This window comes from Rhinolophus hipposideros (genome assembly GCF_964194185.1).
Source record: "Rhinolophus hipposideros genome assembly, chromosome: 16".
Lineage (NCBI taxonomy): Eukaryota > Metazoa > Chordata > Mammalia > Chiroptera > Rhinolophidae > Rhinolophus > Rhinolophus hipposideros.
Window position 1 is genome coordinate 57004809 of NC_138062.1, and position 15274 is coordinate 57020082.

At 51.6% G+C, this 15274-nt stretch overlaps 1 protein-coding gene across 3 annotated transcripts in view; it reads left to right on the forward strand.

The window, feature by feature from the left end:
• Window positions 1-15274, forward strand: part of MLLT1 (MLLT1 super elongation complex subunit) — a 64265-nt gene that overhangs the window by 30125 nt on the left and 18866 nt on the right. For all 3 annotated transcript variants that reach the window (XM_081076147.1, XM_081076148.1, XM_081076149.1), the window contains exon 4: window positions 13656-13799. In XM_081076147.1, the coding sequence (XP_080932273.1) occupies window positions 13656-13799 (144 nt within the window). The remainder of the gene's footprint in view (window positions 1-13655; window positions 13800-15274) is intronic.

Genomic DNA, 15274 nt, shown 5'->3' on the forward strand with positions numbered 1-15274 from the left:
TCTTTTGGTAATGCTGTGATTAACTTTTTAAAGAACCTCCAGACTGTTTTCCACAGCGTTGGCACCGTTTTCCATTCCCACCAGCTGTGCAGGAGGGTTCCGATTTCTCAACGTGCTCGCCAACACCACTTTCTGTCTGACTATAGCCATGCTGGTGGGCGTGAAGTCGTGTCATGAGGTGTTGATGTGCGTTTCCCTGACGGCTGATGGCACTGAGCATCTTTTCGTGTTTTTTGCAATTCATGTATTTTCTTTGGTGAAGTATCTTTTCAGAATTTTTGCCTTTTTTTAAAAAATTGGGGTAATTGTTTTCTTACTGTTAAGTTTAAATAATTCTGTATATAATTTGGATACAAGTGGTTTATCCCGTATATGATTTGCAAATATTCTGCCCAGGTCTGTGGCTTGTCTTTTTGTTTTCTCAACTGTATCTTTTGCCCAGCAAAAGTTTTGAATTTTGGTAACCCAGTTTATCACTGTTTATTCTTTTATGGATTGTGCTTTTGGTGTTGTATCTAAAAACTCTTTCTCGCACCCCAGACCCATGAGTTTCCTCTTGCCACCCACTGGCAGTTGGCACCAAACCCGTTTGAAGAGGCAGAAGGAAATTGCCGATAGGGGAGTAGGGGATCCCACCGTCACTGAGTCTTTGCAGTTGAGGGTTTGTTGTTTTTAGAAAGATGTGTGTATTTCCAACGAGGAGGAGGAATTGCTTTTCCTCTGTTTTTTGTTGCAGTTTCATTGATTGATTCACGAAGCAGGGATTTACTGAGTCTAGGACACACTGGGACCCAAGTGGACACGGTCTCACGTCCTGTGGAGCGGCCAGAGCGACAGGGGCGAGAGATGCGAATCACACGGCAGTGAAGTGGCTGCATCAGAAGAAGGCATCGTGCGCGGAAGCGCCGTGGGGGCGGCCAGTGTAGCACTGCCACCCAGTTACAGAGGGCTGGGGGTGCTGTCTGGCAGGTTTCCCTTAGGAAGCGAGCTTTACTCAGAGACTTGTGGGTGGGGAAGAGGCAGCTGGGCAGAGAGGACGGGAGACCCCCCCTTCCCAGCGAAAGCTGCGGAGTGTCAGGACATCTGGGTTTAGAAGGGAGGCTGGGGTAGCCAGGTGAGGTGGGCAGGGCCACTCATCCCAGCATGTTGGGGAGCCCTCGGAGGGTTATGCTGGGGAAGAATGATGTGATCACACTTGCTTTATAAAAGGGCCTCCTGGCCTGTGTGTGGCGCAGGGACGTGCTGCTAGACCCTCCACGAAGGGGCGATCCCTCTGACCTCTGTGGGCTCCTCTACCTCTTTGGGCCTAAGGTCTCTGGCCGCTCCTTCAGAATCCCCAGCGAGTCGCCGTCTTCTGCCCGTCCTAGATTGTTTTGTGGTAGCACGGTCACGGTCACGGTGCGAAGCAGCCTTTCCAGGAAGTAATTCAGTGGCTGCCAAACAGGAAATACTTGTCTGAGTTCTGTTAGGAAGCAGGGTCGGTACCTGAGGAGGAGGGCTGCGGGGGGGGGCGGGGGGGGGAGGGCTTGGTCTTGGGGTGAGCAGGTGCAGGGAGCTGATCTAATTCTTTATTTTTCAGATTAAAGCTGCATGCCCCTTAGTTCTGAGTTTCTGGCTTGTTGTGGTTGGTGACACTGAGAGGAGAGGAGAGAATCAGGTGTAGGATGGAGACGCGAGTTTAAAGAAACCTGCTCTCTCGTTTCTCATATCTGCCTGTGCTCTGTGGGTGTTTGTTAGGGTATGAACGCTGGCCTGGGCACATTTTGGTATCAGACCGGCAGCTCCGTCATTTGGGGCACAAAAACATACCCTGCAACTGACCTTGACCCAGTTTCCTCTAGTCTGTACTTCATTTAGAGAGGCACTGTCAATTTAATAACACACTTTATTGGGAGGAGAAAGAAACACATCAAGTATGCACTCTGACTTTAAGAGACAGCCCAATTTTCACAAAAGATAAAATACGAAGTTTACTTTGGTTATTTGCCGCCAATATTAGACATCCCTCCTGGTCCCACAACAAGCTGTTATTGGGCAGGGAGCCCCAACCATCACTGACTTCCCATGGCTTTACTCAAAGGCTGCTATCTGAAAGTTCCAGAAAGGGCATTTTGGTAAATTTTATTAGGAAGTTCACGTGAATTTTTTTTATGGACAGGGTTTTTTAAAACGGTGGTTTCCGAACCTTAAGCCCTCAGAGGAATCTTCTTGGACACATCCTGGCAGACTTGTGTTTGGCTCGGGGGAGACAGCCGTGTAGGGTATGGAAGGCCCAGTGACATGCTGTCGAGGTCCCAGGGCCACTGAATCTTCCGCCCCTGCCCACACTTAGAGTGGAAGTGGCCTGGGCTGCGAAAACTGGCTTATGTGGGGCCTGGGTGGGCTTTTCCCACCCGTCCTTAGTTTAAAATGAAACTCGCTTGTCTTGAGTGATTAAGCAGGGAACCCAGATTTCCACTCTCCCCCCCCATTCAGCACACCTCTTCTTGGGTTGCCATTGTTTCCTCCCTTTGCCCTCACCCCCGTTGGCGTTGGCGGGTGGAGGAGCTGCCCATGCTGCACCCCCCCTGTGGCTCCCAGGCTCTCTGGGGCTTCCCAGAGTTCAAGAGGCGGGCAGCTGGGTGCCCTGCGCAGGGACAATTGGCTGGTTCATGTGGCTGAGGGGGCCGCCCTCACTGGTGGATTACCTCCGAGCCAGAACAGAAGGGACATTGTACGAGGAGACCCAGGGAAAGGTCAGGGGGCTGCTGAGTTGTGACAAGCCGCATGAATGCAGCCAGCTGTGCGGCTCGGTTTGTCTTTCCCTGGGGCATCGTTCTGTCCCTGGACGTGGGACCCCAGAAGCATCTGTATTTCCTCGAGGGCAGTCAGTGTCTGGAGTTGCCTAGAGAAGTGCCTCGAAAGAGCGAATGTGTGCCAGAAGAGCTGAGGCTGATCACTGTCACCCCGGGATCCGGGAGGGGTGGTCTGCCTTCTCCATAAAGGGGCGGGAAGCATGGGCGTGGCGTCAGCTTCCTGACTGACCTCTGTGTTTTCCTATACAAATAGCAATCGGGTAACTGAGTCATTTACGCTGTCACCACCCAAAGTGAGGCAGGGTGCAGTTGAGTAGGGGTGGGGCAGGGTGTAACGTGGGGCTGCTTGGCAGCAGCAGCTCAGCCCCTCGCTCTGCGGAGGTGGGGGCTGCAACGTCGGGTCGCCTCAGCTCACCGTTTGAGAGAGGTTGTCCCATGTCTTGCATGACTGGCTCTTGTGTCTTTGTTTTACAGCCTCTGTGGGTGTGGGAGCAGTGATCTCCTTTGGACAGGGGAGCAGTGAGATTCAGGAGACCGATGATTTGGGGGCCCCCCGGGCTCCAAGTTTTCATGGGCTCACCCTGGGGACGCCACATCCTTTCCTCCGTTTTGTTTGTTTTGGTCCAGGTTTCTTTGTCAGATTGTCATTTCATGTGTGTGTTTATATTGCAGGCTATTTTCTCACTCTTTCTGGTGTTATATTGGGGACGAATCATTAAGTTAGGGATCCAGATAGTAGAAGCTTACTTTAGGCATAAAAGCATTGAACTGTTTACATGGCAAGGTCTTTAAAATGTAGTCTGTGCCTTTCTGCTTTCTTGTTTTAATTTGTAATTCTTACCAATATGAGAATGAGGTCTGACAATTAAGTTTGCAAACTCCTCCTAAAAAATGTCTTACATACCTCGTTGCTGAATATTATTACTGTCACCTTCGAAGTACTCCCTTGGAAAGCTACTGTGTTTCCCCGAAAATAAGACCGAGCGGGACCATCAGCTCTAATGCGTCTTGTGGAGCAAAAATTATTATAAGACCTGGTCTAATTTTACTATAAGACCAGGTAATATAATATAATACAATTAATATAGTTAATATAATTAATATAATCAATATAATATTTATTATATTATATTATATTATATTATATTATATTATATTATATTATATTATATTATATAATACCTGGTCTTATTTTCCTATAAGAGTGGGTCTTATAGAATAGGATAGTATAGGATAGAATAGAATAGAATAGAATACCAGGTCTTATATTAATTTTTGCTCCAAAAGACGCATTAGAGCTGTTTGTCTGGCTAGGCCGTCAGAACTGTCGTCGTATTACCCTTGATGTCCTGAATGTCATCAAAATGTCTTCCTTTCAATATTTCCTTTATCTTCAGGTAAAGAAAGAGTCATTGGGGGCCAGATCAGGTGAGTAGGGAGAGTGTTCCAATACAGTTATCTGTTTACTGGCAAAAAACTCCCTCACAGACAGTGCCCTGTGAGCTGGTGCATTGTTGTGATGCAAGAGCTAGGAATTGTTGGTGAAAAGTTCAGGTCATCTAACTTTTTCACGCAGACTTTTCAGCACTTCCAAATAGTAAACTTGGTTAACTGTCTGTCTAGTTGGTACAAATTCATAATGAATAATCCCTCTGATATCAAAAAAGGTTAGCAACATTGTTTTGACTCTTGATTTGGACTGACGGAACTTTTTTGTGGAGAATTGGCTGACTTCCATTGTGCACTTTGACGCTTTGTTTCGGGGTTGTATTGGTAAGCCCATGTTCCATCACCAGTGATGACATGGCCCAAAAGGTCTTGGCAAACTTCGACTCTCCTTTGCTTTTGTTCATCGTTGAGCTCCTTCGGGACCATTTTTGCTCACACCTTTCTCATGCCAAGATTTTCAGTTAAGATTTCCCTGTATCCATGTCGATGTTTACTTGGTCTGCTGTGCTTCTCACAGGCAGCCGGCAATTTTAACACACAATTTGACAATGTTTTGCAATGTTTTTGTCGGTTCTGCTCGTTACTGGCCGCCCTGACCTCTCTTCATCAGTGACACGTTCTCTCCCCTCAGAAAAACTTTTAATCCATTTGTGCACTGCCGTTTTCTTCATGGACTAATATGAAGAACATAAACTTGGACTAACATGTCCCCGATTCCATTTCCACTCTTGCCAAGTTTAACAAGAAAGCTAATGTTTGTTCGTTGCTCTAATTCAAGTTCAGACATTCTCGCGATGGCACACAAAAACATGCATAATAATGAATGCCACTCAGCAAGACACCATCACATGAAGACACGAACACAGCTCTGAGACACTGATATGCCAAGGTTATGAAACCTCACCGAGCTGTTTGTACGGGGCTGCCAACGTAAGCGCATGGCGGCAAGTTCGCGAACTTAATTGTCAGACCACATACATTCAAGTTACCATAAATTCAGGTAATACTGAATCATGCAGATTAGAAAAGTGGGGCTCTTTCCTTTATATATCTTTACATTCCCCCCCCCCCATCGTTTTGCTCTCTCAAGAGGTGACGAGTTGAATGTCCGTCATTCAGAACGTTTCCCTGTGTTTTACAGTCATGTATTAGTAAAGTCTCTAATCTGAAAGTGGTGGGATTCCGTTATACTCACAGTTGTGCAGCTGCTTTCCCATGAGCAGTCTGTCTTGGAGCTCTTTGCACATCTGTGTGTAATACGATCAGCAATTTTGAGTGCTCGTATACTGGTGGGTTCTGTTATTTCCATTTCACAGGTGAGGAAGCCGAGGCACAAACAAGTGACATAACCTGCTCTAGGCAACAGTAAGTGCAGGAGGCAGCTTAGCTCCAGAGTCGGCCCCCTTGGTCTCTTTGCAATGAGGGTACCCTCGGTGGGCGTGCACAGTTTTGTTCAGAATTCAACGTTCCTTGCGCCCCTGGCCTTCAGGGGCAGCTCCTTCTTGACAAGCGTTGCAGTGGCCTGCCTCGTGCTCTGGCCCGCAGTGGGTGACTGCCCTTCCTGCAGCTGCAGGCCCCCAGCACGTCTGCAGGAGGACCCCCTGGCCTCAGCAGAGCAGTCAGTTGGATGTAGGGCGGGCCTGACTGATGCTGCCCACGCTGGCCCGCCAGCCAGCATTTTCTCCCTCCTTCCACTTTGCACCCAGAACTGTGCGATTTTATTTCCTCCTTTCACTGAGGCTCAGAGAGTGGGGCTGGCTTGTCCAGAGTCACACACAAGACGGTGGCAGAGCTGCTTTGGTATCTAGGAGGTCCGGATCCCCAAACCCCACGGTTTCTAGCCCACATTGCACTGTTTTCCTTACACTCTTTAAAAGCCTTTCTTGTGCTTGTAGCTATCAAAGTAATACACTCCTGTGTCGGTTACAAGGAATTGAAGTCCTTTCTAGCTTACTTCCGTGTAACCATTATCAGCATTAGTTGTAAGTCCTTCCAGAAACATTGGTTCTGTGGCATATGTGGGCGTATGTGCACATTTTAAAACTAAATCGCTGTGGCCCCTCCCGTGCCAGCACACGTAACTCTGCCTCGTTCTTTGTGATGTCTGCATACTGCCCCCCCTTAGCTTAGACCAGCTGTAATCCCCCACTGTCCCCGTGAACTTCTGTTCCATCTCTAGGCCTCTCAGCATTGCAGCGCTGCCTCGGTGACCCTCCAACATTTGTTCCCAAGCTCTGTCCGTAGGATCCTGAAAGTGGAATTTCAGGTTTGGTAGTGTTTGCTTCCCTTGCTCTCTCCATCAGGCGGTCAGCAGTTACCTCCTGCTGCCCTGGAGCGGTCAGGTTCTAGCAGTTCAGCGTGGGCTGGGGAACCGGAGGGCTGGGCGGGTTCGAGCTGCGTCTGCCAGAGACTGCAGTGCACGGGTCCCAGGACCTGGCCCCTATTGGTTCCCTGTGGCCTTGGCAAATGATTAAATGCCACTAAGCCTCAGTTTCCTCTGCTGACAGATGGTGAGAACAGTGACTCACTGAGCACGTGTGAGGATGAAATAAGGTGCTAGGTACCCTGTAGCGCAGCTCCTGCCCTGGGAGGGCTGGCTAAGTGGTGTTGGCTGCGGACAGCCACTAGAAGCCAAGGGGGGCAGTCTCCGGGTAGCCTAGGAGGACCCAGACCCCTGGGGATGGAGGGTCCTGTCGGGCCTCGCCTGGGCTCTGTGCTGTGTCTGCTCCCTCGTCCCCAGTTCCAGGCTAGAGCTGGCTCACAGTAGATCGGCGGAAGGTGCTCAGATGCAGCACCGTGAGGAAGGCTGGGGTGAATTTGTTTAATGTAGAAAGCCTGAAAATACATAAAATACGTACAGAGAAAAGCAGAGCAAACCGTCGCCCTGGCAGCGCCCCAGAAGCTTCAGCAGGTGCTTGGCAAAGTGTCGCTCTCGTCTTCACCCCAGGATATTTGGAATCAGGTCCTAGACTTCCTGTCTTGTAATCTAAATATTTCAAACTGTGTCTGTAAAAGATAAGTCTCTCAAAAAACAAACAAACAAAACAACTTAACGACAATATCTTATCTAGAAATCAATAAATGAATAGTTCTTTAATAATTCTCCCATAACATCCAAGTTTCCCTAATTGTCGTATGTATATAATTTGTTTAAATCAGGATTCATGTAAGATCAGTGCATTGCTATTAATTGCTGTATCTCTTAAGTTTCTTTGAATCTTTTTTTCTCCCTCCACCTCTCTTTCCCTTTCTCTTTTTTCCCTTCTTGCAAAGCATTTTAAGGAGCTGTATCATTTGTCCCGTGGGGGTGTTGTTGGCAGCAGCCTGTGAGCTGGCACTGCACTGTAGGGCCACGGTCAGACTCAGGTTTGACCTTTTTTTCAGCCCAGCGTATGTGAACCCCATGGCGTCTGATAGGGGTGAGTCAGACAGGCCCCAGGTACGCGTGCGCAGAGCAGAGATGGCAAGGTGACAGCTGGGCTGCTGAGGAGCCAGGTGTCCTCCCGGACTGCTGGGAGCCTGAGAATTGGTCACTCTTCCATTTGTACGAGGTGGGCAGTAAACCTGGGAGGTCCTCCATGCCTAGCCCTGCCAGCTGCACGAGAGGGCAGGGCCCTGGAGATGGCCGGGGGGCTCGGGGGGGGGGGGCTGAGGTGGTGGAGGGGCAGCATCAGAAGCTCCCAGCGTGGCCACCTCGCCCCATTTGCCTTGGTGTGCCCGTACCAGGCCCACTTGGGCTCCTGTGCCTCGGTCTCCCCACACCTGAAGATGTGTACACACGCTGCTGGCTTTGGGCGCTGGCACCAGTTTAACCAGTTCCTCTGCATATTAGTTTGCTGAGGCTGAAGGGAGATGCTGGCCTGTGGCCAGTGGCCTGGGGGATCTGCCCATAGCCTGGCCTGAGAATACTTGAGGCTGGTCTCAGCTGCCTTTACGGAGAGCGGCGCACGTGTGGGGTCCGGCTGGACGCTGTGGATGTTGCTCTTGGGAATGCTGGCCCTGCACACCTTGCACGTGGTGTGGCCACTCCTCACCGACGGTGCTGCTGGCTGCTCCTGGGGCGTGGGCTGTGCCTCCGCGGTGTTTGGAGGCTGGTTTCCCCGGGGGCTGAGCAGGAAGTGGTCTGTTGCCCTCCTGAAAGTTCCAAAGTTTCTCAGGCCCGAGGTCTTGTCCAGAAGGAGTTCCCATCTCAGGGTTCTCTGACGCACACGTCAGCTGCAGGGCACACGGTGGTCCCTCAGGGAGGCCTCTGCCTGGCCCTGATGCTGCCCCCTGCTTTGCCCTGCACCACCCATCTCTGGGGAGTTGTCCAGAACTCTTCCTGGTCTGTTTGTGGGCTGTTGCCTTGCACTGTTGGGTTTCTGTGGGCATGAGAACCTCCCCGGGGCTTCCAGAGAACACCACCTGCTAAGAGGGATTCTTAGTTCCCTCTGACCAGCTGCGTGGCACCAGGCAGGTCATTGCCTCTGTCAGTTTCTTCATCTGTGAAATGGGAACAGTAAGAGCACCTGGCTCTGTGCTGTGAAGCGTTCGTACGTGTCCAGTGCTTGGACAAGTGCATGGCCACAGTACATGCTCCACGAATGTGACATTGCTAGTAATGTCAGTATTGCTGCTGCGGCGACCGCCTCACCTGCAGAAACCCCGAGGATCCATGAGGTTAGAGACCCCTCCTCAATCTCAGTCCCTGTGGGAACACATGGCAGGCACCCATTACGTTTCTGTAGGATAAGCAAGTATGTGGGCACGTTCAACAGACACAGGTGCTTAGTCAGTGTCAGGCTCATCGGGAACCAAAAAGGGTCCCTTTCTCATAATGCTCATAAAATCTGGTGGGGTGGGTGGACAGAAAACACATCTGTCCTGTGGACCTTGATGAGTCCTACTTACGAGAGTGAATCGCACATTGCTTGGGGACGGTGGCCCAAAATGGTCCACCAAGGGATGAGTGCCAGCCAGGGAGGGCTGGGCTGGGGAGTGGAAGATGGCGGAGGACAGGAGGGCATGGACCTGCCGTGGCCACATCTCTCTGGCCATGGTGACGGTTTGGCCTTTGCTCCAGGCTCACGGAGGCCATTGGCAGATTTTGAAGGAGGGGGTTGGGGGTGAGCAGGAGCTGCTTTAAACTCTGTGGATTGAAAAGGGGACCGTAGTGGAAGCAGCTGGACGTTTAGGAGGTGATGAGTGGTTCATGGAGGCGAGGGGGGTGCTGGTGAGGGGCCAGGGAGGAGCGGCTGGACCTGAGTGGGGGGCAGCAGGACGGGTGCAGAGGAGAGGCTCTGTATTTGCGGAGCTGGGGAGCATCCTCTCAGTGTCCTTGTGAAGCCCCTCCGCCCCCGGGGGAATCCTGTGGCTTCAGGTACCGTCTGTGTGTGGCATCGCCCAGGTGCCCTCCTCCAGCCCAGGTCTTTCTAAAAACAGTCCTTTCCATTTATTGATGGCACCGAGTTGAGCTGCGTTATCTCATCGAATCTTCCCCAATTGACAGGTGACAAGACCGAGGCTCAGGACAGGCCTGTGACCAAGGCCAGGCCCCAGCCTCTCAACTCTGTCCAGCTGCCAGCTGACCTCCCACCATGTCCCTGAGGCCCCAGGGCACCCTGCCCTCCCTGACACATTCCCTGAGCCGAGCTCCTCCTCCAGCATGCAGCCTAGCAGCCCTCGACCACTCCAGAGGTTACCAGGGAAAGTGTGAAACATCTGCAGAAGGAGGCGGAGTAACAGAACGATTCCAGTGTCGTCACACGGGGCCACGTCTGGTCTGTCCCTGGCCCACCACTGCCCACAAGTCATTTTGGAGCAAATCCCAGACGTCAACATTTCATGTGACAGTATTCTAGAATATTCTCCAAAAGATAAGGGCTGCTTTTTAATAGTAATAATACTGTAATAATACCAGTATCATACCTACAAATTACTAGTCCCTTAATCAGCGTTTAAAGTTTTTTTTCTGTTTGAATCAAGGTCTAGGTAAAATCCACATATTATGATTCATGGGTTTGAATCTTAAATCCCTTTTAATCTGTAGATTCTCCCTCTACCATTTTTTTCTTTGTAGTTTGTTGAAGAAACTGGGTCATTTGTCCTGTAGAGTTTGGTGCCGCCTGGCTTTTTGCTGCTTCAGTCCGTGAGGTGTTTATTTAGCACAGCCCTCTGGTTTGTGTATTGCCCGTCAATTTGAACTTGATTCTGGAGGGGAGGTCTGCCTGGGAAGGTGGTGCTTGCGCCCGTCTGCTGGGCTGTGTGTGCCGTGCGCGGCGCCTGAGAGTGGCAGCGCTGAGGATGTCCTCGCGCCGCGCGTAGTCCTGTGTGCTCACCTGTGGGAAGGCAGGACACGTGCTTGTTTCTCCTTCCTTTATTTGCCAGCTTCAGACCCTGCTCCCGGTCACCATGTCCTGCAGGCCTCCTGCAGAGGGTGTTCGTTTCCCAGGACACGGGTCTGGGTTGTTTCTTCCTGAGCCCATGTCCCTCTGCCCCAGGAAGCAGCTCACCCTCCCAGTGGTGGCCAAGGCCCTTCTCTCCGGGCCGCCTGCTGCCACCACCCTCTATCCCCCCTTCCAGCTGCCGCCATGGGCCCTCGGGGCTCCCAGAGAGGATCCGCTTCTCCCTGACCCTTCTTGAGTTGACTGACTCACAGACATTCTCCAAACCTGTCACACTGGCCAGGAGGCCTTCTTGGCCCCTTCCCTGCCCCTCATCCATCCTCGTATTTTATTCTTTTGGCAAATACGGAGTGCTTCCCCTGTGCCAGCACCTGGGGGCGTGCGGGGCAGGGGTCCCCAGAGCCCTGCCTTCACGAGCTTTCCATGTGGTGGGGAGACACTCCCACTGACTGTGCCTCCGTCAGGGTGGGCACGGGGCAGTGCAGGCACGGAGGGGCACTTGGCTGTGTTTAGGGGCATAACAGGGGAGTCTCACTACAGGAGTCTTCTTGACAAGACAGGGAGGCAGCTGAGGGCCTTGGGGCAGCGGCTCCGTGGTGCCAGGGCTGCCTCCTGGCTTTCTCCACGGTCCTCCTGTGGTTGCACTGCCAGGCATTGTGCCACATGGTTAGGCAGGAAGAAGAGGTGCTGAGACGTTCTCCTTGCATGTATGTTTTCGATTTGGCAAGGAAGCCCTCTCTAGGCTGACTGCCTCCATCTTTATGTTTCATCACCCCAAACTGGATCACATGTCCACCTCGGACGGGAATGTTTCCAAGTCTGGTTTAATTAGACTGGGTTATAAACCCACGCTACTTGAGACGAGGCGCTGTGGGGAGGGGCAAGATCATTGTCACCTCACTACCTGGCAGTGGCTCGACAAGGCCTGTTTACTTGTCTCCTCACCGGACTCGGGGCTCCCAGGGGGCAGGGTCTGTGGCTCTTTCATGTTACAGGTGCACCTGCTACCTTTGTGGCCTGGACAGGGTGGGGGTGGGGGGGACAGTGTCATTCACGTGGATTTCAGGACCCTGCTCCTGTCCCCTTTGTTCAGAAGTGGGCACATGGCCAGCTGGTTCCTGTTTTCTGAATGGGCGTCGCCCATTCAGCAGGGTTCAAAAAGTCTGGCGTTGCTCATATATACCACAGGGGCCTTGCTGGGGAGACTGAGGAGGAGTGGCTAAGCTGCCAAGCCCGTCTCTGCTGCCGCTCTCCCGCAGGATTGGGAACCTGCAGGCCTGGGCTACAGGAGGCAGGGGTGAAGAGAAGAGGGTGTCTGAATGCCAATGTGAGCGCTCCTGCTGCTTTGCTCTCCCTTCCTTCCCCTGACTGACCTGTTGTAAAGTCTCCTTTAATTGCTGGGAAATCTTCCCTGGCTCCCATGCTCCCAATTTTTTTTCTCCCAATGGAGAACATTTAAAAAAATTGGGGTGTAATTCACATTCCAGAAAATTCACCCTTTTAAAGTGTACAAATTTGGTGGGTTTTAGTATATTCACAGTGTTGTGCAATCTTCACAGTTTTCTAATTCCAGAATATTTTCATCACCCCAGAAAGAAACCCAGTGCCCACAGCTGTCACTCTCCACCCAACCCCCTGCCCAGCCCCTGACAGCCACGAGCTCACCTCTTGTCTCTGTGCACATGCCTGTTCTGGACATTTCCCATAAATGGAATCACACACTGTGTGGCCTTGTGTATCTGGCTTCTCTCATGAGCACCGTGTGTTCAAGGTCCGTCCATGCTGTGGCGAGTGTCAGCGCTTCACTTTTTCTAACAGAATGATATTCCATTGTCTGGATGGGCCACACGTGTGTATCCATTTGTCAGTTGATGGGCACTTAGGGTGTTTCCACTTTTGACGATTGTAAATCATGGAGCTGTGGACGTAGATGTACACCGTTTTGTGTGCATGTATGTTTTCATTTCTCTTGGGTATATAGGTATCTAGGAGAGGCATATGGGTCATATAGGCATTCAATTTTTGACATTTTGAGGAACTCTCAGACAGCTTTCCAAAGTGACTGCACCATTTCCCATTCCCACTAGCTATGCACAAGGGCTCCATTTTCTCCACATCCTTACCAACAATTGTTATTTTCCGGTTTTTTAGTAATTGCCATCCCTAGTGGGTGTGAGGCAGTATGTCCTGGTTTTGATTTTCACTTCCCCAATGATTAGTGATGTTGAACATTTTTTCATGTGCTTATTGGCCATGTGTAAATCTGTGGAGACATATTCCTAGGAAAGGGGAAAGGGGAGGGGGCTCTAGGATCGTGGGCCTTGGAGCCTGGGGTCGGGCCTCAGCACTGGCACTTAGCAGCCGTGTGTCTTTGAGCCTTGGTTTCTCCATTTGCTGGCTGTTCCTGGGAGGATTCCAGGGAGAATGTGTGCACAGGGCTGTCCACCCCATCAGGAGGGATGTTGCCATTTACCATCCGAGAATGACAATCTTCATGTTCTTTGCTCCTGTCGTGCAGCCTGCTTTGCCAGGCCCTCTGCACATAGCAAGTTACCGTGTTTCCCCAAAAATAAGACCTAGCCGGACCATCAGCTCTAATGAGTCTTCTGGAGCAAAAATTACTGTAAGACCCGGTCTTACATTATGTTATATGATATGATATTTATTATATTACATTATGTTACATTATATTATATTACAAAGACCCTGTCTAATATTATAGTAAAATAAGACCGGGTCTTATATTAATTTTTACTCCAAAAGACACATTAGAGCTGATTGTCCGGCTAGGTCTTCTTTTCAGGGAAACGCGGTCATTCATTTTGGGTAACCGGATGGACGAGGAGGTGACGTACAGAGAGAAGCGAATAAGGGTCTGAGGGGGAGAGAAGTGGAGGCCAAGCAGAGGGGAAGGAAGGAAGGGCAGGGGCTGGCAGTGGGGCGTGCACGTCCACCTCTACCCAGTGACTGTCCCTGCAGCCTCCCACCTGCCCCTCTGAAACCGACTTCCTTGTTTTCTTTGTTTAAGGAGGAGCCAAGGAAGGTTTGCTTCACCTATGACCTGTTCCTGAACCTGGAGGGCAACCCACCTGTCAACCACCTGCGCTGCGAGAAGCTCACCTTCAACAACCCCACCATTGAGTTCCGGTACAAGCTCCTTATGGCTGGCGGGGTGAGTGTGCCCCGAGCGGGCGCCCTGCCTGGCGCCGACGCACATGGCTGCTCCATCTGCTCAATCGTGGCTCCTCTCCCTGTGCTGGGAGCCTTGGTGCTGGGGGTGCCTTGGGATCTTGCAGGCGCGTCTCTGCAGCTTATGATTGGGTGCTGGATACCCGAGGGGCAGGTTGCACAGGTAGCACGTGGCAGCGCTGGATGGCACCCAGGTGTCCCGAGTCTGTGCTGGGGTGTTGTCAGCTTGGAATGACTGACTAGTTGCTAGTTGTCCCCGTCGCTTCCTGGTTGGCTGTGGTTAATTAGCGTCTTCCTCCATAAGGGCAGGCAGCGGGAGGACCGGGCATGAGGCAGTGTGTCCGCGTGGCGAGGCGCTGGAGCCAGCTCTTAACTGGATTGGCAAGGCTGCACTGGGGCCGCGTCATCTGGGGAGAGCGCACCAGCTCTGCGGGGTTCCCCGAGGGTGCACGCCGCCTGGCACTTCTGTCCTCATGAGGCCAGATGAAGGCGTCTGCTCCCTCAACCTGGGTCTCTGCCCCGAGCCAGTGATCCTAGTGTGGTGGCAGAGTGCCAGGAGCACGCGTCAGGGCTCATGGAAGATGTGTTTGGGGTGCTTGGTGCTGATGGATGGCTGGTTGGTTGTGGAGGAGGCTGTACTGTGTGTGCCAAGGGAGGTGCCGCTGAGGACGGCACATTCCAAAGCCACCTTAGTGACCCAAAGTCACTGAGCGTTTGCCTAGCTGCCAAAAGTGCCTGCGATGGTGGATTTGGTCAGGATCACGAGTGGGGTGGGGAGGTGAGGGGGGTGGGCCCACCTCCCCAGTGAATACAGGGAGTTTGGGTTGAGTTTCTTTGGGCTTAGGGAGCTGTCCTTAACTCTTCATTTAATTTAGTTGGGTCTTTAATTAACTTTTTTTAAAAAAGAAAAGCAGTCATTTATTCATTGCAGATAATTTGAGTGAGTTCTGCTGTGTCCCTAATAAAAGATTAGTCTGGGACTCCGACCTTGCACGTGGTGGCTGATGGAGTCTGTGGACAGAACAGGGAGGCCTTGGAATTGGCTGACAGACGTTTATTCTGAAGTTCGCCCGCGAGTTGTTGAAGAACCGAGGAAGGGAGAGAGGTGGGGGGTTGCCAGGTCGACAGTCTTGCCCAGCTCTGCTTTTCCACCTTACTTTCCGAAATACTTTCCCGAGGTGTCATCTAGAGGCTCCACCGTCACATCTCGGGGACAGATAGCCAGCATTTCACGGGCCTCTCGGAGCTCCAGGAGCAGGGCAACGTCCCCGTGCTCCTTGTTGTCAGATTTTTTTGTCTCTGAAGAGATGAAGGCTCAGTGTGCGTCATGTAAACATATAGAGCCAGAGGAATGGGAGAGAGGGTGGCAGGGCAGGTCAACCTTGCTGTTTGGAAGGGCCAGCCTGGGAGGGAGGAAGGTAGAGTGAGGCCTGACAGCTGTGGCGGGTGGTCTCTGCT